This window comes from Poecile atricapillus, chromosome 2 (genome assembly GCF_030490865.1).
Source record: "Poecile atricapillus isolate bPoeAtr1 chromosome 2, bPoeAtr1.hap1, whole genome shotgun sequence".
Taxonomy (NCBI): Eukaryota; Metazoa; Chordata; class Aves; order Passeriformes; family Paridae; genus Poecile; species Poecile atricapillus.
In genome coordinates, this window is record NC_081250.1 from 8,665,173 (window position 1) to 8,692,440 (window position 27,268).

The following is a 27,268-nucleotide window of genomic DNA, read 5'->3' on the forward strand; positions in this document are numbered from 1 at the left end:
ACTCTACTCTAAATACTGCATCTGAAGCAGTACCATTACAGGTATAGCCTACATACCATTAAGCTTCCTCTGAATTGCTTCTTCCTCTAAAGTGATGATATACATCTGCTCATCTAGGTCTTCCAGGATCTGTATTTGGAAACAAAAACATGAACTGAGTCTCACAGACATTTCTTTTCCTGACTGCACTTACATAATCAGATTCACATTGCTCCTGTAACCTGTACTTTAAATACACAGTCTGCAACTTTACAATAGTGACACAAATAAGATCTTCACAGAAGATTATTCTATTCTGTTATACAGTTGTATCTTTACTGTAAGCAAAGTTACTTCAAAGTTTTTATTTCAAGTTAAGGCTTTTATGTTCAGTTTCAATCTGAAGAGACAGAACAGTATGTCTGACCTACATGCAAATCGTATCACCCTTCACACCCAATTTAAACAAAAATAACTAAAGATTTTGAAAAATTGTATTAAAAAGCAACTTCTCACATAAGCCAGTATTTCATGCAAATAGAAATTGCTATTGGAAGCTAAAAACCAAATAAATGAAACCAGTCTACATCAGCTACCAGATTCTTTGAGACTAAAGATAATAATGGTAGGTATTTTCTTCATGTTTCTGAGGTTGACCTGACTAATGAAAAGGAATGCAAGATCCAAGTGCACCCAAATTTTAGTAAATACAAACTAGGACATGTGACACCAAAGTCACTAGAGCACTTGTCTTCCCTCACAGCATTCAGAGCATGAACTAAAGAGCATCTATGTGTAACAAGCTCTTAAAGATGACAACTACCCATTTCACCCATCTGTGTGTACTCCCAGTTAACTCTTGTTATCCAGACTTTCTTCGCTCTTGTACTCTTTGCTCCTGAACTCAGAATATGCCCACACTTTTCAGGCACAGAAAAAACACAGCAGGAAATACTGGTAATAAATAGTATTAGTAGCATTGACATAAATTGACAAAAATCAGAAGTCTGTACTATGATAAAAAAACCTTTGGATAAAAACAGGCTTTTGTGCTATATGAAAAAAACATGAAACAAGTACAAAAACAGTGGTTATAGAAACTCTGATGAACTGAAGAGTTCTGTAGAAGTGTAAGCATTCTAGAAGAAAGTACCCAAATACCATTCTACCTCCTCACAGGTAGCACAGGAGGACAGAACTGTGTAGCACTTACTGTCGGTTTCACCAGCAATTGACCCATTACTGTAAACATCCGTGAGAGCCCCACTGGCGTGCACACTGCAGGGGAAGGAAGAGCATGCAAAACAGTCATCTGACAGTCAAAGACCAGTTTTTTATTTGGATGCTTCATGTGCTATTTCACATATAACTATTTTGTGGTTTTGAGAAGAACTGTGAGAGCTTAAAGCTCCAATATGAACTTTTAAGCACATTTCGAACAAGACAAGCCCCTCCCCCTCCAAGAGCTTAACTGATTTTTTTCTTTTTTATCAACAAGGAACACCATGTAATCAGAGATCTTAAACTTGCTCAACTAATTCATTTATTCAAAGCATGTGGCACCAGAGGCTGTGTCTTCACAAGTAAATTCAGCAGTACCAGGATGTATTCCCGGGCTTTAAAACTGGATTGCCTACACCAGTAAATTGTTAAAACTATTCCTGGCATTATTTCCCCTGGACCAGCTAACACTCCCCCAAATGATTCTCAGTGCAGCTCTGAAGTTCAGGCCATTATCATGAGCCAAAGCTACAGAGACACCTGCTAACTGCAATATCCTGGATGGAGTGACACTGGCTGGCCACAGCACTACAGAACATCTCAGGCCAGACATTTCATCTTTTAGCACAGGTGTAGCTGCAAGGCTAAGAGATCCTGAAGCTGCTTTGCTCTGAAAGTTATCCTTCAATTTCCATTGACAGTAGGCTCAGCTACCAGACTTTAGGTTATTTTCTATGAAGTAACAACAGGCCCTTTCTGATCCTAGCCTGTGATGGTTTTCAGGAACAGTACATGTATGCTTCTTGGGAGAAAGGCTCAACCACGATAATAGAAAATTATTAGTAGAAAACAATAGTTTAGGGAAAACAGCCTTCAAATCCTGAAATGTATTGGAGATGAAGGAATTTATAACAATATGGATGAGCATGTACAACTGCAGTTTCCATTATAATAAAACACTTGTCAAAAAAAGGAGACAAGATTTTATTGTGAAGATTTCACTTCCTTTTATTAACTGGTGTTTCACTGTAACCACTGCGTATTACAGGAAAAATACAACAGTATTCAAAAATCTAACTTAAGCTAGTCTGCCTTTACTACAGAAGAATCCTACAGGAAAAGGAAAAAAGAAAAATGAAGTGATGCTCCAAATCACCACTGCAATAGGCTTTACTCAAACACTGCTTCAGCAATTAAACCAGATGAAGATTTAAAGCTTTACCCCAGCAGCTGTCCCCCTGCTGTATACTACCCTTTCAGCTACACAGATCTAACAGCTTGGAAGGCCTTCACCTCAGTGATTTTCTTAAGTTACATATTTCCAAAACCTGGCATTTAGTCACAATAATTTCAGTGAACTGGTTAACAAGAGCCCCAGAACAGAGGCTGAGTTTTCGGCTCTGTTGAAGCAAACTGCAGGGCAGATCTCAAGTTTTGTAAACCAACTTCCCATTAAAGTGTTCGGCACCTCTGTGAATGCCACTCTGAAACAGCCTGCATGAGATGTTGATCTGCATACACAGTGAAGCTAAGGAGACTCACCGAGGTCTCTTTCATTGATATGTTTAAAGGGTATCACAAATTATCATTCCCCACTCTTTCTCCACAGTGACAGCCCCAGGTAAGCTTTGAACCCGTCAAGCTTGGAGAAGAGATGAAACCAATCTAGTAATCTAGAAAGGGAGAGGTTCTGTCCCTCTTAGCAATTTCTAGAAATTATTTAAGGAGGGGGCTGAGATTATAAATGGGATTTGGAGCCTTCCACCGTGTTTCTTATTCCCCTAAGCATAGATGACTGAACTCTGCTTAGGAGCAGTCAGTGAAAGGTTGGGTTTTTACTTCATTTGTCTCAAATGCAATTGTGTAACTGACCTGCAGACTGGCCAGAGACCAGCTGTGTGATTATGAAAGCTTGCTGCACTGTCTTCCACCTCCTGCCTATACAGCAATATTTTCAATTACAAAAGGAAGAATAGTAGTTTACTGAATATAGGACAAAATGTTCCAAAATAATTTTCTCACCATACTAGTCGTCTCCTGCAGACATTTCATTTAAAAATTGTGCTTTCCTTTGCAGAATGGAGTCCCTATTTCGACTACCTGCTTTAACAAGTTAGAAGTCGAAATTGTTTTGGATGAGGTGCAAAGTTTCTCAAAAATTGAAAATGTAAAGTACCATTTATTTAAACTTCAGAACCCAAAGCTAACAAATTCACACCTAAATTTAATCATAAAAAGAAAATCCAACTCAACTTTAACAATCAAAAAGTTTCCTTTAACCATAAAAAGAAGTTTTAACAATCAAAAAGTTTCCTTTAACCCAACACACAAAAAAGTCTCCCACCATGATATCATTCATCTTTTGGAAATAAAGATTTTTGAGGAAAACACTTACACAGAAGTAACAAGCATCCCATCAGTGATATACAGGAATATAAATACGGGAGGTAGAATTCCCAGAGGTCTGTAAAGAAAACATTGAGCACAGCTTTAGCTTATTTCCAAGAGGCTACTTATGTTACAGAAATTAACATCAAAATGGCACTGACTGAATTAAGACACCTTCTTCACAACCTGTGCAATACTCACATAGTATGTAATAGAAATACATTTAACTGGAAACCTGAATTTCTGTATTTACAATGAAACTGGGTGAAGGTTCTTTTGCATTCCATACCATATAAAGACTCCATACTGGCAGCATCGTTGTCTATGAGTGCTGAAGCCACCCATACGATTCCAAGGATAAGCAGTGCAAGAAGAATGAGCATTACAAGGGTTTCCAAAATCCGTGCTCTGATGCCCTACGGGCAGAAGACGGGAGAGAGAGTAAAAAAACACAGCCAAGAAGTTTGAATCAGGTACTTTCAAACGTTTTTAAAGCTATGAATAAATAGCAGATCCTTCTTCCTAAATACATACTCACATTTTATCATGTAGACAAAAGCACAACATGTAATTCACATTTAAAAGGTAGTGCATAAAAAAAGGAAGTACTTATGGCTTTATAGTGGCCCGATTGCATTTTTCCCCTTAAACCCATAGAAAAACGTTTTAAATTGCATATGCCTTACAGTTCTCATTAATCTCATTATTCCATAAAGTACTCTTTATACCACACAATTTTGTTCGAGCATTTTTAAAAGATGGATTACTTTTCTAATACTTTCAGCAAAGAAAGTGGATTAGCAAATTTTTATCTATGATTCCAATCAAGGGAATGGAAAGCCAATTATGGCAAATAGCCAAATGGCCCGGCAAGCATTAAACCCCGCGCAGGTACAATGCAGCAATTCCCTAAAAATCCCTCCGCAGCCGTCAGTCTGCGGAGCCCTCCAGCGCTCGGCTGCGGAACTGCTGCTCCCGGCTCCCGCGCGGGCACCGCTCCCACCGTGCCCCGGCCCCGCAGAGCGCGCACACAGCGCAGAGCGCGCACACAGCGCGCAGAGCGCGCACACAGCGCAGAGAGGGCGCACACAGCGCAGAGCGCGCACACAGCGCACAGAGCGCGCACACAGCGCAGAGCGCGCACACAGCGCAGAGAGGGCGCACACAGCGCAGAGCGCGCGCACACAGCGCAGAGCGCGCGCACACAGCGCAGAGCGCGCGCACACAGCGCAGAGCGCGCGCACACAGCGCAGAGCGCGCACACAGCGCGCACACAGCGCGCACACAGCGCGCACACAGCGCGCACACAGCGCGCACACAGCGCGCACACAGCGCACAGAGCGCGCACACAGCACAGAGCGCGCACACAGCACAGAGCGCGCACAGAGCGCGCACACAGCACAGCGCGCACCTCCGAAAGATCACGGACCGCGGCACCTGCTCCAGTCCGAAAATGGGACAACGCTTAGACAGCTGAGTGCTACACTCACAAATATATATACACCAACTAACACAAAATATCAGATTTACTTTTTACTGGTATCACTAATTTAAATAAGTTTGAGCAATGGAGTGATTGGGATGTTTTCTTCAGGTATCCAGGTCATTACGGAACCATCAGACTGATATTCAAATAACATTTTTACTTTTATTTTTCTTTGTTTGCCAGTATACATCTCTACAAGCAAATCCAACTTGTTTCTCACGCATGTTCACCCCAGCTTGGGGCTATTTCATTACAAAGACTACTTGGTAGTTAAAAGCAGAAAATCTGCTTTACTTTATTATTATTATTATTATTTTCTATTTTTATCACATCTTCCCTCACTGCTTAACCAGGGGTCTCCTTAAGGGTAATATTTATACGACATTTACTCTGAAAATTATGCTCTCAACATAATCACTGCATCCAGCTATGAACGAGGACACCAGGCATCCTAACCATAAGCACTGATCTGTTCTTGCTCACCAGTTCCTCTCCTTCCCCAGTCCTCTGCAGAACATAAGATTACCACTGACAACTCACTCCAGTCTGCTCAGGGCAGAAAAATTTCTATATGGCACAGCACACACAGGCTACGATTTACACTCATTTAAATATAGTGAAATTATATTTTTAGGAACTTTGGTGAAGTGATAGAAATATTCTATCATAGACATTAATGAATACTTGGTAATGGTTCAGGATAAAAAAGATATTAAGACACTTAAAGTCACATAGGTAAATACTTAATCTCAATTAGGCACCCATAAGACTGTGCCCTATGAAAACATTAATGTTCCAGGCACATTAGTTCATACTTTCATACATTAGAGTACCTGCCAAATAGCTGCTATTTGAAAGGAATGAAAGGTACAGAATTTCCCCCGCTCCCCGTGCACATGGAGAAAACCTCTGGAGAATCACGGAATGATTGAGGTTGGCAAGGACCTCCAGAGGTCACCTGGTCCACTCCCTGCTCAAGCAGGGACACCTAGAGCTGGTTGCCCAGGAATCTTTTGTGTATCTCCAAGCTTGGAAACTCCAAAACTTCTCTGGACATCCTCTGACTTCATTTTCAGTAAGACAAGCTGCCCCCTAGAGTACTTCTGTTTTAAGGCAGTCAAATTTTCATTTGACATTTACTTTCCCTTGGACAAATAATGCTGTGATCCTGATTAAGTTGGAGGAGTGAAAAAAAAAAAAAAAAAGTCACAAAATACACAAAATGTAAGCTTGACATTATAAAATTAAATGGACAATTGAAATGCATGTTAAGTTGGTGGGCTTTCATACACTCAGTGCTGTACACTAAGAATCTTGCTATGACTTCAGGTTACATTTCTGTGCATGAGGAGAAATGGGCGGGAAAGAAATAAGTAGGAAAACGTGGGGAAATATATTCCTTTTTAAAAAACTTTGTCTAACACAAAGACAGATTAGAAAGACTATTTGCCACTCAAAGATTAGAAATTTTCAATCTGTGACCAGGACACATTTTCATCAATGGAAACAGATAAAGCAATGGTTGGTTCTTCAAACACCCCCTAAAGATACCAGGGGGAAAAAAAAAAACAAAAAAAAAACCAAGAATGACATGAACAGAGAGAAGAAGCACCCTCACTTTTGTACACACTGGGGTTATTCCTGCTTTCTGGCGACATGCAGAAAGAGGGAAGGCTGTGTACACTAAGGAGAAAAAGATAAACTGGAACACAAAAAGCAAAATTATAAAAATAATGCAAGTTAAAAAGAAAGGCAAAAGGGTTGAAAAGAGTCTGATCGTTGCTCTTCAATTCCTACAGAATCACTGGGTTGGAGAGACCTTCAAGATGACCGAGTCCAACCCAGCCCTAACACCTCAACTAGACAATGGCACAAAGTGCCACATCCAGTCTATTTTAAACATATCCAGGGATGGTGACTCCAGCACCTCCCCGGGTAAACTATTCCAATATTTTATCACCCTTTTTGTAGAAAAACTTTTTCCTAATAAATACAATACAATTAATACACAAACTTCTCTGCATGTCAGTAAAGGAGACTGACATGCTCCCAAAATGGACTAGGGATCAGTGGTTTGAAGGAAGATAGTACTTCTCTTTCTCAACAGTGATTTTGGTTTTAGTAGCTCTCCACTTTAAAGTCTTTTTCCATGAAGGTATCTAGAATAAAACATCAACTGTCATTGCACTGCAAGTCCATAACAACATCTCTGGTAACTGCTGAACAGGAACATAAAACACACCCAACACCTTACAAATTCTTCCAGCTGAGTTTCAGATTATCCACAAAGCAAAAGTCACTCCTGAAAGTCAATGCCCTGTATGATTCCCTACTGTCCCTAAGAAGAAATCTGACATCTTACAGGCTGACTGACACATTAAAGAAGTCTCTTGAGGAAGATGAAAAAAAAAAATAAGATAAACAAAAACTTTTGGAAGCAAATTACTATAATCCAATAGAAACTGTAATTTAACTGCTTATCAAGAAAACTGGGGAAAAGAACTGACAGATTATAGCCTCAAAACCCCCACCTTCTCTTTTTTTAAACTTCAAAGTTTCACAGCTTATGACTCCACAGCTCACCTACACTTTCACTCACAGCATATTTTTGAAATCCGCCTATTTTTTTAACATGAGCACTTAACCAAGTGAAGTATTTTATTAAAGGAAAGATATTTAAAACATCAATCCCAGCAGACTACAACTTGCCAGAAGCCCAGTAATATCTGTCATCTATCTGCACTAATGGGGGAAGTGAAAAAAAAAAAAGAGCATTTGAAGCTCTCAAGGCCTGCCTACAAATAAAAGCTGTCCTGCAAACACATTCTAAGGATCTTGTGGTTTATACAGCCTTAGAGATATCTGACTCTCAGACTTCTAATTCTTTAAAATTCAATTGTCAAGACATTCAGAAGTTTTTATTGCTTAATCCTGAGCTACTTATGCTGCCTGGAGCACCAGGCCTAAGGGTTTATGTTTCCAGAAAAGCCTAATTTTAGCAGGAAAGGTTTTAATTATTTTAGAAGTGTTCTGACAAATTTTTAATTGCTGCTCTGGAAAGCATCATCAAAATCTTACCGTGTTTCTTTTCTATTATGATTAACACAGATAAGTCATCCCAGATGACAAATAGCCAAAAGATATTAAAAAAACAGCACATGGCCAAAAAACGTAATTCTTCATCTTGAAAAACCCAATGAAGTACAAATGGCAACAACAGTCCTGAAGGGATAACAGATGTCATACAAGCAACTCAGCATAATTACCAAGGAAACCACTTCTCCCCTGCAGTACATTTGTGTTGAGGGATGACTCTTATGCCACTTACAACACCTTTCTTGCTATGTGTGTTCACACATAACACCTAGAGACTGGTTTTACTTTAGAAGATACCATGTGGTGATAGGTCCTTACAGCTTTTCAATAAGGAAAAGGAAAGCTTCTTGATAACGGAGACAAAAGTGTTGGGGTTTCTTTTCTCCATTTAAAATTCTGTAACTGTTTTGAGTTACACAAATGTAACAACACAAAACGCTTTGCCATTAATCTGGCAACAGTAACAAATGAAGACCTTGCTCTGCACACTGGTTGTCCACCAGGTTTCAGGCCCCTCAAACAACCAGCAGCCAGCACAGGGATCCGTCCTGACTCACAAGGACAGTGCATAAAGCAAGAAACCTCCTGCCTGCTCCTCCATATGTAAACACTGGAAAGTTTAAAAGGAAGCTTCTGACAACTGTCATTCTAGCAATGCTAAGGTAGGACATGTACCATATTCCAGGAAAGACACTGTGGAAGGTAATGCTATCTTCCAAGCAGTGGCACAACCCCAGGCCAGAAAATCACAAGTTGCTATTTTTTGGGAAAGAATTATTAAATAAATGAAAGCAATCGAGCCACTTGTTGCCAATTTTTTGCTCTGCCAGTGATGAGAAACACAAATACTATTCTTCAGAAATTTAAGCACAGCTTTTAATGCTGTCTAATGCTATATGAATTTTAACATATATGTAGAAATACTTACTAAGAGTTCTTTTGTTTTAATGCAATGAATGATTAGAAAACCTTTCAGTATGTTATCATCTCTTTTTGCAAGATGCAAAATTCCTGGTAAAGTGAAAGAACTACAGCCCCATCCTTCCCTTAAGAAAAGGTATTTCTTTGAGGGAACACTACCTGGCTATAGAGATTTTGATGGATATATTATTAGCTCCTATATAATGGACATTTGTAGAGCTACATTGCAAATGCGGGACATGGAATGGCTTTTATTAATTTCACATTTTAATCTGGTTGCAAATTGTGCAGAAAAAGGAAAAAAGATAATAAAACACCCTACCATCAAGGAAATAAAAATTACATGTTACACACAAAACCAGAGAGTGCTAACTAAGTTTCTATGGTGCTGAATATGTGAACACAGTTCTGCTTGGACATCTTGACCTCTTGCAAGGCAGGTAAACATCACTTTTTACACCGTGCCCTGACCCATGGGGAAGGCCTGGGAAACATTTCTGCAATCATGGCACATTTAAAGTACACATGACGCCCTTTGTTCTCACGTGACAGAAAAGAGTCTTAGTAACCTCAAGATTTGTTCAGTGAGGGGCTGAGAGCAACAAACACACATGATAACATCTGCAGGAGAAGTGGAGGCACTAAAAAAGGGAGAATTACACAGGGTATAAGGTTGGGGATGTTATATATTAACCCTAATTACATTTTTAGCATGTGACACCCCATCTTTCTCAATTTGTTAGCATTGGTGAAGAGACGAGTGTCAAGCATTTCATCCATTTCTACAGTTTGACACCAGACTTGGAGCAATCCTTGCTGTGCTTTATTCAAGGCAGTCGACAAAAAAGTTTTTAATAAGTAAAAGAGAACAATTTTGCATGAGGCAACATTAAACATATACTACATTTAGCACACTGGTATTTATTCAAGGGGTCATTGCCTCATGAGACTAGAAAAATTATTAAATCAAAAATAGATGCTGTAGTTTTAGGAAAACTCAGTTAATTTTTAAAATGTGGCTTCAAATGACTCAGAACCCTAATGAAGCAAGCTAAGAAAATTTTAATCAAGAAGTAATATATTCAGGCATCAGATTCAAGTAAGTAGGGGGAAAAAAAAAAAAGCTCTGACATTTCCTTGCCCATATAAGAATCAAATACTTCAGGCTGTAACTAGCACTGACTGTGTCTTCTTCCACACCACCTCCTCCCTCACAGAATCTTCATAGCCTATAGGGATTTAAAGATTAAAATGAGCACTTTTCATCACAAGTATATTTTAAAGTTTGTATTTATTTTCCATGCAATACAACCATGAAAAATTCAGTCATAAAACATTCCCAGCAACATTCAACTGATTTTTCTGTTAGTATCTTTTCTCAAATGGTTTCACAGTTGTTACCATGCTGTCAATGGAGCAAGAGTAGGCCGCCAAAATACTGAACTGTATCAAATTTAACAGCCACACAGGATAAGTAACAAAATCCATAAAATTCTGAAAATTCAAAAAAACAAAGTTTTGTTGGAAAGAATTTTTTTTTTTCTTTGGGTACTGGCAAAAGACATGTAACAATAAGTATTAGAGTTATGCCTACCAAGCTGGAAGTGAAGGACCAAAATCCCTCAAGCAGATCTCAAGGAAAAGATGTCTTTACTAAACAGCCTGGTGAGGAGGCCATCTATTCAGGATGCAGTACACCTACTGGAGTGACTACAACACTCTATGCTCCCTTCTTCAGTGTCCCAGAGGAGTATCCAAACCACAATGTTATAGCATAATTTGGGGTCCACACCCACAAACGTTCCTGTTGACACCACTGCACACAAATAACTCCGTGAAATAACCTAAGAACCAAGATGGACTCCCTGCCAACTTGAGTCCTTGTGATCAGGATAAACAGTTCTTTCTTACCTTTTTCCCTACAATTTATTTAGTTATCCAATGCCAGATGGACTCCAGTGAGAATGATTAAGTTGGGATTCATTTATTGCCTAGCAGTTAAGGCCCTGTTTCAAATACATGGATGGAAATTACTCAAGCAAAGGGCATACCCATGGCTCTTCCACATTAGGCACCATTCTTGTAAATTTAACAAAGAAATGGTACATTAGAATTATTATTCCTTACAAATTTTGTATCAGAATACATACAAGAATACATACCAATTTCTAAAAGTGAGGAAAAGCTAGACACAATTGCAGCCAAAATGCAAGCACACACTAACTGGAATAAAATAATCACAGTCTATAGCTGTCAGATGCACACATAACAACCCTGCTGCAGCTTGCCCTAAAAGGGATGGATCCACATCTGTGGACATCCAACCCAAACCTTCTGGGGAAAAGAGAAATGAAAGGATAATCAGAGTAAAATGGTAACTGTCCCAGTGTTATCCCTTCCCCCCACAGGTTTGCTCTGTTGTTCCATTCACTAGCCCAGATCTCACTAATTAGCTCGCAGATGATCCACTCCCTCCACCTACCAGGTTTCCCAGACTTTCCAATGCCACCTGCAACAACAACATGGGAGCTGTGGGATTTCTGACACTATGAGTTTCCCTCTAATCATTTACTTTTGGATCAGAAAGAATCTTTCCTGCTAGACTGGCCTGATAGGAAGATAAATAGATGTTTTCCAACTTCTTTGTAGCTTGGCAGAGCCTTAAGATAAGTAACGCTAAGTATAAAGAAAGACTTGGAATTTGTGATTGTGTTTCTGGAAGAATGAGACCCTGAAGACAGTTACCAGAAGCAAATGACATGTACAAGCACATGGGTCACTTTTAAAGTACTAAAATAAGTAAAGAAAACAAAAGTCAATGCCCTGAAGTCATGTCTATTACTAATTATATGAATAAGCTCAAGAAGAAAGCACACTTCTAGGAACTGGTCAAAGTACCAGAATGCTGGAAGTTCCTATTAATAAGCTGGGAAACTCTTGAAAAGGCTTAAAAAAAATAAAAATAAAAAAATGGACAGGGATGGAAGAAAATCTTTGGTTCTCCCTCCTCCCCTCCTTTGTAAATAAAATTGTTGTCTTCCTCACAAATTTTCACCATGTTCACTATTCACAGATGTGTAAGCTCCTTCCTTGTCAGTTCAGAGTAAGTGATTCCTAATATAGAGCAATCCATAATGTGAAGTAATTCTAGTAATACTAAATAAGTGATATAGACTACATATCTAAATATCACATAGTTATCAGTATCAAAAACTCACTGCTTTCAGAGAAGGAACTAAAAAGTGGTATCTCCCTAGTAAAGTTTCATTTAATAAATAAATACCCATTAGTAAATGTTTATTGTTTTTCTAGGATTAAGACAATTATATTAAACCTTTCCACTATCAATATAAAGTTCTATGGAAATTTTCTTTTCTTTGAATAAAAATTACAATTATAGTCAATCTGTAAAGTATTTTTCAATTCTATTATAAAGCAACAAAAGTGCATAAATAGATTTAAAATAGAGACAAAGTTTCGCTTGTTCTGAGTGGTCACTACTAATGTCAACAGAGACTCAAATGAAGACACTAAGTAATGTGGAAATATTTAAATATTCAAATCTTTAGATAGTCTCCATGCATAAACCATCCATTTCTATAAAACAAATCACATTCTCCAAATAAAACAGCAAATCAATTTAATGTTTTTCACCATTTATTGAAATAAATTGAAAAAAACACACTGAGATGGGAAGATGCTCACATTGCCTCTTGAAGCCTCTTAACTCAGATATGCCAAATTCTTAGATGCATCTGCCTGTTTCCATTGACTAAGAAAGGGGTTTGAATCACAGCCATTTCTGGGATTTTGCATGCCTGAATACTTCCTTCCCAAAGAATGGCAAATTATTCCATGAAATATTTCAGTTTTAAATTAAATTGTTACTTAGAATTCTATTATAAACTGACAAAAAAATACATCTCAGGGTTTTTAGATACACAGCTATCATCTACCACAGACAGAAGGGTCTATAGAGGGCATTAAGAATGCCCCATCCAAACAAAAATAAAAAGCTACTTATTTCTGCCTAAAAATGTCTTAGGAAGAAAAAATATTTCAGAAGACAGTGCTTCAGTTTACACCAGTGATAAACTAAGAGATTCAAGCTTAGCACTGGTAGCTGTACCATCTGCACACTTTAAAAGTAGTCATATTTAACATGCTTAAACATGTTTTAACATTTTTGCTCATGCAAAAAACTCTTTAAGCTATCCTAAAATCAAATAGAAACTGTAAAAAACAAACAACAACAAAAAAACCCCACTCTATTTATCCACTGAGCAGCAGAGGAAAATATTCTCTCTCAAGCCATTTGCAGGCTTCCAGCTACATGTTAAGGCTCTTAGTAGAAACTGTGGAAATTCTACAGAGCATAAGCATGCTACATTCAGCACAAATGTGCAAGTTCAGGGCAACGTAGGCGTGGGGAAAGCACAAAAGTTCAGCAATGCAGCCCATTCCTGGCTGGGGTGAGGTGGAATAACTAATACTCCAGTGCTAGCTTCCAAAGCTGATTCATTTTACAGATGCCTCTACCTACTCATAATGTGTCACCTCACAGTTTCTCACAGCATGCTAGAGAAGTCAGTCAGAAAAACACATTTCAAACTAACACCATCTTCTTTGTGTAGTGTTTTTACCCAAATATTGCTAACAACACTCAGTTCACCTTGTTACTCTACCAATTTCCATAGCTCAAATATATTAAAACACTGCAAGAATACAAACTAAACTGACACGTTTTGATTCTCTATCTACATTACAGAATTGGTCACAAAAAGTAATTATAACCTCAACTCCATATACAGCTGCAGAAAGGCTGAACCCCTGCTCAGATAACGAAGTGGCAGTGACGCAGCCAGTGCAGAAAAGCTGTACCAAATAAATTTCACCATCAGCTCATCTCCTGGTAGCCTACCTTTTTGTACCTTACACTGAGGCCTCTATAAACAAAGTACCGTCTAATTTATGGAAGCAACCAACTGACATTTAACTACTTCAATGAAACGGAGCACAGATCACATCTCATCACATCTTGATCCAATGTGTGCAACAACCAACATTCCTTTATTTCCCCCTCAGCTGTCCCCAGATACAGACCTGTTACTTATATTCAACAAACCACAGATCTCCTCCTTATGGTTACATAAAAAAGGCAGATTGTTGTATATAATGTCCCCAACTGACTTAAGCAAGAAGTCATATAAAAACCTGATAAAATACTTGATACATCTACAAAACCAAATTCACATTAAGCCATTATTCCTCATCTGGCAAGTTTCTCTCTCCTAGCCACTGATTCTTAAATTTCTTTTCATCTCGCTCTCATTGAAACATGCTTGGCCTTAAGCTGACAAATAGATGGATGTTATTTACCTGTCCTGTGCAGCCTTTGATCCTAAATGTCTAAATACAGACATTTAAGCCAAAAATAATTATGTGTTCTGTAGTAAAGATTTTAAAATTTAAAAAAATAATACAACCAGGATTCCCAACCTCTTTTGACTTACCTGTAGTAATTCTCATGCTCTTACAGTCATTGTTAAAGGACAGCAGACATCACTACAAATGGATTACTTAACATTAATCTACAGTAGAGTTACAGATTCCAGTCAGATTCACAAAAGCAGGCCAAACACTCACCAAACCCTAATTTGCTAATATATATATACCTTTGGGTAAGAATATTTTTTCCCCCTTTGCAGAAGTGCACATGAAGGACTCAGTAGTATAAAGCTGTAATTTTAACATGTCTTCAGAGTTTAGTTCAACACTTGTCAATGTTACATGCTAAAAAGTTATACTAAACCTTCTCATCTTCCCTTTCCAGTCGTTTTATAAACTCTTCTCGTAGTTAGTATTTTCTGAGGCTATCCTCCACATTACAAATTACAAACACATTCTACATTTAGACATGTACAAGCTGTTTCTGAGACTTTGGTGGAAGCAGCAACCACACAAAGGTTCAGGATAGACACCATTCTTAATGGAAGATTTACAGTTAAATACAGTCCTTAACTCTGAACCTTACACCCCACAGATTATGTTATGGCTTTGTATAACTGTCAGCTAAGCATATTTTCATTTTAATTAGGAAAAGGAAAAACCATGATCAAGCTATTTGCCAAATCAAAATTCCAGAATCATCAGGATATGCTTCTAAATAACAAACTAATAAATTTTAGGTGGTGTCATTTTAAAGGACTCCAGTTTAAAAACTGGACTTTATATCTGAACATAACATGTTAGTTTATGTCAAAAATACAAACCCAAACAGCTGCCTTTGATGTGACTGATTAAACAACTTTTGTCTCTGGTATTACTAATGGAATGAGTAAATGGGTTGTAAGATAATGTACAATAATTCAGTTGCATACTAGTAAACATTCCATAGAGATCAGAGCACTAAAGTCTCAGTTCATGCTAAATGATTTTATAGACAAATAAATAGGAGCTTAAATGCCAAATAAACATCCACTGTTAACAGGGCACGTCGAGACTATTTGGTGAGCCATATACATAGTGGCCTGTGGGTATTGCAGTCAGGGCCAGAAGTAAGCATAAAGCACAGTCAAATGCTGTTTGCAAACAGTGTTCAAGATTCTTGAACTCTCCAAATGCATTTTACAGAAAAATCAAGGTAATTAGCAATCATTTCATATTGGAAAAGACTTCCAAGCCACTTATTTGCCAGTATTTCAAAATATAGGAAACATTTCTTCCCGAAGTGAAAAAGTTTCTAAAGGTAAATACTTCAAAGCTAACTTAGACCATACTTCTACGTTATCATGACACACTGTAATATGTCTTTTACAGGAGTCTACACCTATAGCTGTACCAGAGTTCTACTGGAACAAACAGCAAAGCTGGGAGTACAGATTTTCTGTAAGAAAGATACAGAAATTAGAATTTTCATACCCACAAGAAATAAAAAAGCAGCAGGTTCACTTTACACTGTATTTATTACTGTGTTTAGTTACTTGGAATTGGCAAATACAATGCACTGCAACACAATACATCAGAAACTTGAGCCTAGTTCAGTCCTATTTCATAGTGCAATGACTAGGAAAAGTCATTGCTATTAATAAAGTGAATCAAAATACTGACGAGGAGATGGAAGATATACACACTATGGCTATTCAGCAAGCTAACAACAGAGTACAGCAAAAAAAGCAGTTTCAAAATTGTTAATAATAGTACTTTTGCAAAGCTTCAACTTTCACCCTCTCCTCAAATAAGTAATTTTACTCAAAATGTATTTTTAAAAGAGATTAAGGGAATAAATCTGCCTTTAAAAGCAGAAACCCCAGCATTTCACTATTTTGTGAGGAACCTACACCCCATGTTTTACTTACATGGATTAAGCTGCAGCTACTAATACAGTTAGGACTTTGCAGCCACAACAGCCAAATCTTTATACAGTAGCAAGCACAACACAACCACTGGCCCTGCTCACCTGCCTTCAGCATATGAATAAACTGCTACATTTTTAAGTGGTGGTTTAATTAAAATAAACTGAGAATTTGGGAAGAGCCATCAAGGAAAGGCAAGCAGATGGAGAGACTAGCTGACACATAACAATAGCTGGTGAAATATTACTCTTATTTTCTGTAATAAACACTAAGATCAAAACATTACGCAAGTTAAATTTCCTTGAAAGGTTCCCAGCAGGAGTTTTCCTTCTTGTTTGTGCAGTACGCGATTTCCTCTCACCCACAAAAAACATACCAAGAATGTGCATGTGCCACTAACACTAAGCAGCACTTCCTTAATCACTCATTTCCAACAATTTATGGATGATCAGTGGAAAAAACGAGCAAAAATAATGAAAGCATGCAATGAAAGCTCATTGAGACAAACCGGCTTGGACTTCCTACTCATTTCTGTGTCTCTTTAAGATGGGGGTCTGATACAAATTAGCCACTGGGAAAAAAGTCATCTGGTCATAAAATACAGTACAGGGTCACTTTTATGTAAGTTTGCCAAAAGGGACATAAACCAGGACAATTTCAAACTGTGACACAGGATAGAAGTATATTAAAAAAATCTTTGTTCCTCCTCCATTGTGCTGTCATGTTGCTCAGCTTTATAGACATTCTGAGCACCAGCTCTGGCCTCTTCGCTTCCACCTGGTCTACCTAATTAATTAAGCAAGGAAGTTACCTCAAATTTTTGTACTATTTGTTTTTATTATCATGCACTTCCTTTGATGTTCCAGGAGTTAACCTCTTAATCCACAGACTCTGTGTGTTGTGTTCTGAACATTTTGGGATGTCTGGATAATTTGGATAATTGGTCAGGATGTTGCTGTCGCTCATGTTAAACTTTATGCTATGACTACAAGTTCAAAGATCAGTATTAAGGTAATATACTTCATAAAGCCTTTTTAAAACTCTACACTTGTGATTATGCAATACCTAGTTTTTCCAGTTTCTCACAGTAGTAAATTGTAGTATTTGTATTTTCTTACCAGGAAATTACTCCAGAACGTCCTTCTCTTTGTCAACTTCAAATAAATACAGATTTCCATTGAAGTTACATCAAGAGAAAGGTCATATTTTAAAGGTCAAGAAAAGGTATAGCAATTATCTCCTTGAAAATGTTTGCCTCCTTCACACAGCAGCACACATGTAATTTCTGTGCAGTCTGTTACCACACATGGAAACATCAGCACTGTGACCTACTCAGCTGCAAACAGCACAATTTTTATTTTTTGGAGAGAATGATAAAGAGTGAGGTTAATTCTGACATTAAGAAACACTGTTGACAACTTTGTTTCATAACTACAATCTGAGCAGATCAGTGACAAGGAGCTAAAAGATTATCTAAACAAGAAATGTAACTTTATGCACAGTCTCTACAAAGAAAGACAGGAAGAACACAGAAAAATGTCAAGCAGTTTTTAATACTGATGCAAGTGATTAAAGTGATATCAGGTACACCAAGAGCTCAGTTAACAGCAGTGGCCAAGTTGCAAGGTATGATTGAAAGTCTTGAAAAATCCAATTCACATGTGCACACAAAAATACATGTGTGCATACATAATGGCAGATACACAAAGACATACATATATATAGACATGTATATTATACATCTCCAGAATCGGCTGGATTATTGTTATTATTGTCATGATATCAGAATTGTTTAAGTGCTATTCAATGGAAACAAACAACAGCAAAAAGCAGCATTTAAGCTCTTTAGAAGGGCATGATCAGCCCCCTCAGGCCCAAAATACCCTTTCTGAATTCACACAGTGGATTTCATGAAAAACTAGCAAATAATCAGTCTGAATTTCAGTGCAGCACTGGACATCCATGTCCAGTGACTCAGTTCCCTATTTCTCTCCTCTGCACAATTTGCAAGCCCTTGGTTGTTTTAAACTGCTGCCCTGGGGAAGCCAAGTGAGTCTCTAAGAGGGGCCATGTGCCATTTAGAAAGTACACCAGCAGCCAGGGAAAAGGGCCATAGGAAACCAGAAGATGGTTAATCAAACCTGTTCTGATTCAGAACAGTTAAAGGAGCAATGCTACCATTCAGGAACATGGAATGAAAAGTCATGCAAAGCTCACAACAGTAATTTGTGAGCTATCTGAAATATCAGAGCATGAAAAAAAAAAAAAAATCACATTACAGTCAAGACATAAAATCAACTTTTATAGCACAGTGTGATAAACAAATGGATGGCTAAAATCCTCAGGAGTCAGACCCATAATGATGATAATGACTAAAATTACTATTGCTATTTAATCTGAACAAAGACATCCATTAAGAAATCAAAAAATAATTTCAATTTCAGGAATGAACCTCTTTTAATTATGCATTTTTAGAAGTTTTATTGAAGTCCAACAAGTAATTCATATATGAAGACCTCCAAATAGACATCTTCACTGCACACACCTATGTCCCAAGTGATCCATTTAGTCATTATGATGAAGGTAATTCAATGACAAAATGACCTACATAAAAGCTTCCACTGGAACAGTCTTTTTATCCAAAATTTAATTTGAGCTGGGTATCTAGAATCAACTGCTTTCCCAACTCCCAACTGGAAGATTAAAGATCCATGCCAAACCTCTTTACTGAATGTCTTCACATTTACAGTAGATCATTCTTCTCTTAAATGCTACAAGTTCTGCCAAATGTATGAAATGTTCTTTTAAACTGAGATCACTAAAATCTGATTTTTCCAGTGAACAGTAATAGCATTTGACCAATGTTTTATCTCTCTGGTCCATTAGTTGATGTGATGAATGACAAAACACGACTTTTTAAAAAAACTTACAAAAAATAATTTGTTCAAATACTAAAATTCTACAAAGTAATCATGGTCTCAAAATCTTCTTGGAAAAGAGGTGAGAAACATGACAAAAAAATCTACAGAAAGTAAAAATTTATGGGACATACTCATCCTTTGCAGATGCTAGAACTGAAAACCTTACATGCAATCATGAATTTGATTAATCACAAATTTTCCCAGATTCTAATCACCCAATTATGTGATGTAATTCTTTAAAACATATATAGTAATTATTACAAACAGAATCCTTTTTCTACACCAGCATCTGAAAAGAACAGCACATTTAATTTTAACTATTACCTTAGTCCTGAGTGCTATCTGCCACTTACTTTCCAAAAAAAAGCAATCAGAGAACAGGTATGGTCACATTACAACATCCAACAATTCCTGAATGTTGACCAGCAGCTTTAAGGCTCACTCCAAACCAGCAAAACAATTCCATCCATTTTGGATAATTTTAAACAGAGCAGTGAGGTAGAACAGACACTGCATAAAGGCCTAGAGTATTTGTACCAGGGATCACACTTGGCTTCTAGGATGTTCCAAAAACATCCAGAACTCAAAGTAAAAAAAAAAAAAAAAAAATCCAAAATTTCCTCCCTTTCAGTATGTGGGTTTTGATACCAAAATCTGATCCCATCTGCCCCATGACAAAGCAAACTCTAAAGCACCAACAATCATCTTTTCCCTGGAATCTGCAGATGAAGATTCTATCTTATCCATCTCATCTCATAAATGCTTTCAAGCATAAGCGTGCAATGGAGATCAGATTTATCTTGAATGGGATTTATTGATAGCCAATACCATAAGAAAGTTACACGTTAACTATTAAAAGTTTCATGTAAAGCACAAGTTTCATGTGTCTGAGATATACAAAGGATGTGTTGGAGCCAGCAGAGCTCCACCAGCAGAAGTTCCTTACCCAGTATGCTAATGGAGAGAATCCTTAGCTTTGTTGGACTGAGCAAGCAGAAACCCCAATGAAATCAGTTAATATATCTTTTAGAAGAAAATTCAAATATTAGCTGTGGCTAGATACTTAAGTGTCAAAAGGAAAATGGAGTGGCCTCCACATGAAAACTGGAAGAACAGAGTTGTTAAAAGCTCTCAGCCCTGTAGATACCTGAAGTGAATGAAGAAGAACAGAAAGTGTTTTCCAGCCTAGATGGAAGAGTCAAACACTCAACTTGAACACAGCACTTCAAATGAGTTTTCCCTAATCCCACCAATAACAAAAATGGAAACTTCGCTGCCTTCATGCCAATTCCTGTCAAGGCAACCAGGAATGACGTTTTCATTGCAAACAATTATCTCCTTGTGGCTTTATGTTACATGCCATGCTTCAATGACTCACAGTTTTTAGCATTCGTTTTTAATTAATTCTTCAGATTTCAAGATTACTTTCCAAGACCTTTTGCTTTCTGACAATTGTCATCTGAAGGGAGCAGAACTCCCTCAAGTGAAGTATCGTTAAAAACAAAAATGTAATCATTTGGATGATAAATATTAATGGAAAAGTCCTACAACTGGTCCCCAGACAGTCATTAGAGTTCAATCTATTTGATATTTATGATTTGAAATTAATTTTGATGTGCCTCCCATTATAGTAATTTTTCACTGTATTTCTTTAGTTCACATGTTAATACAATCATTATCATCTTTTGTTCAAAAACTGCTTTGCCAAATTCCCTGCTTCACTGAAATACTCAGCCCTTTCAACCTGAATGTATTCAACTAAGTTGAATATTTTAAGACTTTTTTAACATATTACTGTTATTATTGACCATATTTTAACCTTCTTTGGGATGTCTAATCTTTAAAATTCACAAATCAAGCTTGTTTCCTCAGTGTTATCTATTATTTAATCATCTTTCCCATTATCAAGAAACCTGTCCTTTTCCTTGTTATTTTATTTCTAGTGCATTTCTTGAACCTTCTCTCCTTTTAACATCCTAACAGAATCATCTTCCAAAAAACAAAATCTTGATTGAATCATTTCATGTAAAGAAAAAGAGTAGTCTTCTTTATTTCAGTACACATGGCTTTTAAGGCATCTTTTTTCCCCTGTATGGCTGGCCTGTGCCAGAGCATGCAGCTGTATATACACCTTCACATAAGCACACGCATGCCAGCACCAAATCCTCCCCAATATGTAATTTCAGTTTTATCAGAAACAAGAGCTGAAAATTAAATGTACACTGCAATTATTCTCTATTTAATAGTGTTTTCCTACCTTTTTTAAGCCAGCAAATCCTTCTGATTCCAGGAAGAAAAATGCAAAGGGCATTAACACAAACAAACATAGATTTGAAAAAAGGGAGGCAAGATTCCACAAACCTGCAACAAACAAGAAGAAATTTAAATTATAAGTTTCACAGTTAAATATATTACATTTTCCTCCCTTACACGTAGCAATGTAATACTGACACAACAAATGCCACTGGGTTGTGGATATAGTTATTTACAGGTCACTGCTGGAAAACATCCATTTCTCTGCATAATGATCTTCAAACAAAACCTGGATACAACTTACCTTTCAACAGCCCAAGTCTGAAACCTTGGGAGTCAGACTGCAAGCTCAGGTGTACTACTTCCACAATCTCATTGGAGGCTCTTTAGAGAACCACTGTAGAAGTTCTCAGGACAGAAGTATTTTACTACTCTCAGCGAATTCTCACAAAAGAAAGTACACTCTCTTTCTCCCACATTTTTTCGAGCAAACCATGGATTTTAACATGAGCAGTACACAAATGCCATCATCACCTCCAAATCAGAAGATATCATGGTAACAGCAGCCTTCCACAATGGGCTGACTGGTTCAGTAGGAAAGAGGACAGTAGCAGATATTTTTATCTCAACTTTATAAGGCTTTCAACATCATCTCCCATGAATCCCCTCATAGCTTAATTAATGAAGTATGGGCAAGGTAAGTGGACTCTAAGGTAGAGTGAACACTGGCTGAGCTTCTGGGCTCCCAGGGTTGTGTCACCAGCAGTTTGCCACCCCAGGGGGCTGATGTGGGGTTAAACACCCTCATTAGTGACCTGGGGGATGGGAGAGGGCGCATCCCCAGCAAATCTGCTCAAGAGACAAAATGAGGAGCAGCAGTGTCCTGCAACTGTGATGAACCTCAACAGGCTGGACAAATGGACAGAGAGCAGAGGAGAGAAGACTTAAGGAGATTTTATCCCTATATATAAATATCTGATGAGGGAGGAAGAAAGGAAAACAGTCAGATCTTCAGAGTGGTTTCCACTGAATTGAGGAGAGGCAATGAACATGAATGGAAAAACTGGAAAATCTACTTAATCATAAAAGGAGAGAAAAAAATAAACCAAACCAAAAATCCCAAACATTTTCCATTGCCACTGTACTCAAGCAGTGCAAAAGGCTGCCCACAGATTTTGTAGTGTCCATCCTTCAACATACAAACCTAAGAGGAGAGTGCCTTGAGCAGCCTTTTCTGACAGACCCTGCTTGGAGTAGGTTCATTTCAGAGGTCTTTCCAAACTTAACCATTCTGTCATCTATGTGCAAAATCAATAACTGCCTACAACAAGGACATCTGTAAGACACATGTGACATCTGCAGGAAGAGAAAGTATTTGGAAAACAACCTGAAGTGATAACTAATCTCTATTAGGATATCTGCTCCATTAAGATTTTCTAAGCTGAACACTTTCTGAACAGCCAGTTTCTGGTGCCTAAACATGAATCCATCATCAATCATCCAATCAGAAGTTGTGCAGGATGCAGTGTTTCTCCCCTATAAAAGCAGCAGCTTATCTGCAATTTAGTAGCTAACAGGTCTGACTACTGTCACATGTTCAGCATCCTAAAAAATAAAGTCTGCAGAGAAAACCCAGTTTCTTTCCCCACCTTCACCAAAGCACACACATTTCCATAAATCTGCAGGACTGTGTTACAGCACCTGAATATCACTCAAAAATTATTATTCCCCCATGATAAAAAAATGTGACAGCTTTGTTTGCTTCCTTCTTCCCATGTACAGGCTTCTTCCTTTTCCTCTTTGAAACTGGCCATCTTGTAAAGAACTGGGAAGGAAAAAGACATTTACTGGATGTCCAGGGTATTCATTATCAAGAGGAATTTCTGCATTAGATCCAAATGTAAAAAGTTCACAGTGATTTTTGCCTACACCCTCTCAAAAAATGCTTCTACCATATATTTCCTTTTCACTTAAATGACAGCATTCAAATTTGAAGGAGCAGTAAGAGCTAGAGGGGAGGAGGGGGACAGGGGGCCAAGAGAACTTCTTCAGCAGTTGACAGCAGCAGGACACCAGCAACCAAACTCAGCCAAATAGGCTACAGCAAACAAAACAAGAAAATTCCAAAAGATGCGTGAAATATAACACTCATTTGCTAAAGAAAACAGACTGCCCAAAGGTGGCTAAACTCCACTTAACAAAGAGGGGGATTTTTCCTTTTGAATTTGCTTTGCCAGGAAGCTCCTGTTACCATTCAAGAAACATTCAGGCATAGCAACATCAGCAGGAATGTCATTAACAGCCCTTACAAGGGGACATTAACTCCAGCAGTCTGCACTTTTTTCTTTACCCCCAAAAAAGACACCAGAGGAAGACTAGAAATACAACTTGATGGGCGTCTTATTTCAGCAGTTCAATTCACTCAATTCTTATACTGAGTCTTATTTCAGCAGTTTTCTCTAACTGAAGACAGAGTGCATTCAGTTACCTAATGCAAAGTTGAATACCTGCTTGTCCTAATTTCAGCAGCTCTATTACATGAGTATCTTACAACATAAAACAGTGCTTAGGAGCTGCAGAGTACGCTGAGCATTTTAAGGGACGGGAGACTGGTGCACATCCAGGATGATTTTTAAAAAGTTGCAATCCAGAAATTTACACATTAGTAGCATATCGGAACCGCATTTACAGAATATTGAACTACAGAGCTACAATATGCACATAAAGTTAGGAGTGGCAAGGACAGTATTGTTCTGCTGCTGACAGACACATGCACTTTCCTCAAAGTAAGGATTTTCTCTATTTTTTATCCTAATTTGATAGCTCAGAAATCAAATTAAAATAGACCAAGAAAAATAACTATTTTCAACTTTACTGACTGCATCATAAAATTGCCTAAGACACTTGCAGACATCAACATATAGAAAAGCTTTAAGCAGTCAATTAGATTTTTTTCCTTTGCATTTGTAGTGACCTAAGACTGTTCCCCATAAAACAAGTTAATAAAACATAAAAATTAAAAATTTCTTAGTCTTTGGCAAACAGACCCCGAGCAATTTCCCATTTTTCTTATTCATGGCAGTTTTATTACGTTTTACCCCCACCTGGTGGTTGTACCCAAAAGCAGCACAAGGGAACATCGCTGTCAGAACTAGTTCTGGATTAGTTCAGCACGTATTAATTAGGTAAGTGTTTATACTGGATCCAGGTTTGGCCTTTCTGCCTAGTTTCAAAAATCTGAGGCATTTATTTTCTGCTTTTTTATTTTCCAGATGTAATGCGACAATCTACAGAATAAAACCCTTCAGCGTCAGTTTCAAGTATATCAGATGACAGCAGTCAATCATAAATCTAATAAAAATGAAGCGTTTTAAAGCAACACAAGCAATTTGACAACGTTTGCAAAGCAGTACACAGCCCATAGGTGAAGGGCAGTAGTGTTGCGGGGATGTGCAGGGCTCCGAGACCAACCCAGTCTCTCTGAGCTTTAACACGTGGCACTTTGCAGGACTTAAAGGTAAGTGCAATATAAAAAGAATAATTGGTTTTTTGCGCCTGTCGGAGCTCGGGTGCTGTGAGCTCACAAAGCCGCACGGGTTTCCCCGGGAACGGGATGGATTCCCCGGGCGGGGCGATCCCGGCGAGAGCCACGCGGGGGAGCGCTCGGCCCAGGGAACGGCTCCGACCCAAATCCCCGCTGCAGCTGCCCAAGGCTCACCGCGACTGCTTCCCCTGGCCGTGCACACCCTGCAAACATCGCTGCGCTGCCCTCCCTGCCAGCCACTGCTCTGCACTTGGGAAATATGAATTATACTGTGCATCCCAAAAGTGCTATTTTCAAACATCATCACATTAGAAGTTGGTCACTTGCAAATTCAAAGCTCTTATTTAATAGCAACTATTCCAGCAGATTTCTTACTAACAAAATTCTCTGAAGCAGCAAGTGGCAGTAAAAATTTCTGAACTGGTTGTTATATAATTTTCAGTCTCTGATGGATTTTATTGCCCTTTTTCCAAAGACAATTCAGACACAGAAGGAAGGATTCTCTTCCAATAGTTTTTTTCTCATTTTTGGGAGTAAAGAATATAAATGTCTGAGTAGCTAAATACATTTGAAAAATTGATTTAGCCCGGCTTTTTTTTTCCTCCCATGTAGAAGATATACCAAATTAGCAATTCCCTATGACATGTCACAAAACACATCATAAAATAACTCAACTAGAAAGAGCCTGTAAAGTCACAATCTGATCTGCCCTTAAAAAGCCAAACTGCAGGTGCCACACGGCTGCTCAGGGCTTTGGCCACCTGAGCTATGGAAAACTTTCAAGATCTCCCAGTGTCTTTAGACAAACTGTTTCATTGTTCAACCATCTCAGCTGTGAAGAATATTCCTTTACGTCCTACAAACATCACTTCTCACCTCTTACTTCCCAAAATAAAAAAAAGGCAACAACAGCAAAAGCCCAAAAAAAAAAAGAAAATCCTTGCAAGTCAGGGATCTGGAAATTCATGAATTTATGTGTGAAAATTATTAGACATTTAGCAAAAAGCATGAAGTTTTCAGAGAAAAATCCTCCAAAGCCAAATTGCTCTCTCTTCACAAGACTAAAGAGGATGCCACAGTTAACCTGTAAACTATTTGCACCAGATTAAAGTTTCACATAGCGAACATACTTTCTGCAGACAAACCCAGAAAAAAATGTCCTGTTTCCACCAGCTATTTTATTGCACATCTTTATCACAATACTTACTTTCCACAATTTTCCTTGTTTGCACATAAATCCCTAACACCTGAATTTAACTATCTAGGTCCAAGCTGCCCACAGCTAGCAAGTTACTTAAAACATGTTTTTATTTTGAGAATAAATGTATAGGTGTCATCATAAACACATATAAATCTTGCATTAACATAAAGAAGTGTGAATGTTTCAAGTTAGCTTCTAGTAGCTCTTATTTACATTAATATTCAAAGCAGTGAATTTGGTTTAATTCCACCAAGTCTGCAAAATTCTTAAAAAAAAGAACAGAACAGTTAAGATAGACTTTTGTGATATATCACACAGCAGCAAAACCAACTAGCCAACAGCACATTAACAATTAGCATATTAAATGAAAATGAGTTATCAGTTTGAAAAAAAAAGAACATATATGTGCACATATAATGAAGACATCCATTTTAATTACATTATGCTGAGTACTAACCATGAATTAGTGAGCCATTTAACCACTGAATATAGTAGTTTTGTGGAAAAGAAAGCAGGATCTCATTGCTGATTATTGAGAAAGGTAGAAGCAGGACTGCACCAGCTGAAACTGCTAGAGTGAAGGTGCTCAAGAACAGCCTGAAATTTAAAGAAATGTACCACTGTTACCACCAACATGCTCTGAACAGCAGGGGAAAAAGGAATTAAACTACCTGTTAATCAGTGTCTAAAGGCAGCACATTCTTACATTGTAAATGGGCAGGAGAAACTGGGATTTCCAAAACATTTGACTTCCAAAAAGCAAATTTAAAACAGTTTACAGAATCCTGTACAAATAATTCGTTTTTATCAACTACCACGATTATTCTCTTGCCAAATGCATGCATTCAATTCCATTGTAATACAAAGGTTAAACTACTGAAGCTCATTAAATATCTTTCCATA

The 27,268-nt window shown here is 37.8% G+C and overlaps 1 protein-coding gene across 2 annotated transcripts in view; it reads right to left on the reverse strand.

Annotated features, from left to right (window-relative positions):
• Positions 1-27,268, reverse strand: part of LMBR1 (limb development membrane protein 1) — a 68,230-nt gene that overhangs the window by 22,417 nt on the left and 18,545 nt on the right. The window contains exons 4-9 of one of the 2 annotated variants that reach the window (XM_058831559.1): positions 26,823-26,962; positions 21,625-21,728; positions 3,878-4,004; positions 3,596-3,664; positions 1,193-1,257; positions 57-129 (exon numbers count right to left, since the gene is read on the reverse strand). In XM_058831559.1, coding sequence (XP_058687542.1) covers positions 57-129; positions 1,193-1,257; positions 3,596-3,664; positions 3,878-4,004; positions 21,625-21,728; positions 26,823-26,962 — 578 coding nt within the window. The remainder of the gene's footprint in view (positions 1-56; positions 130-1,192; positions 1,258-3,595; positions 3,665-3,877; positions 4,005-21,624; positions 21,729-26,822; positions 26,963-27,268) is intronic. The other variant, XM_058831560.1, reaches the window with a different exon arrangement.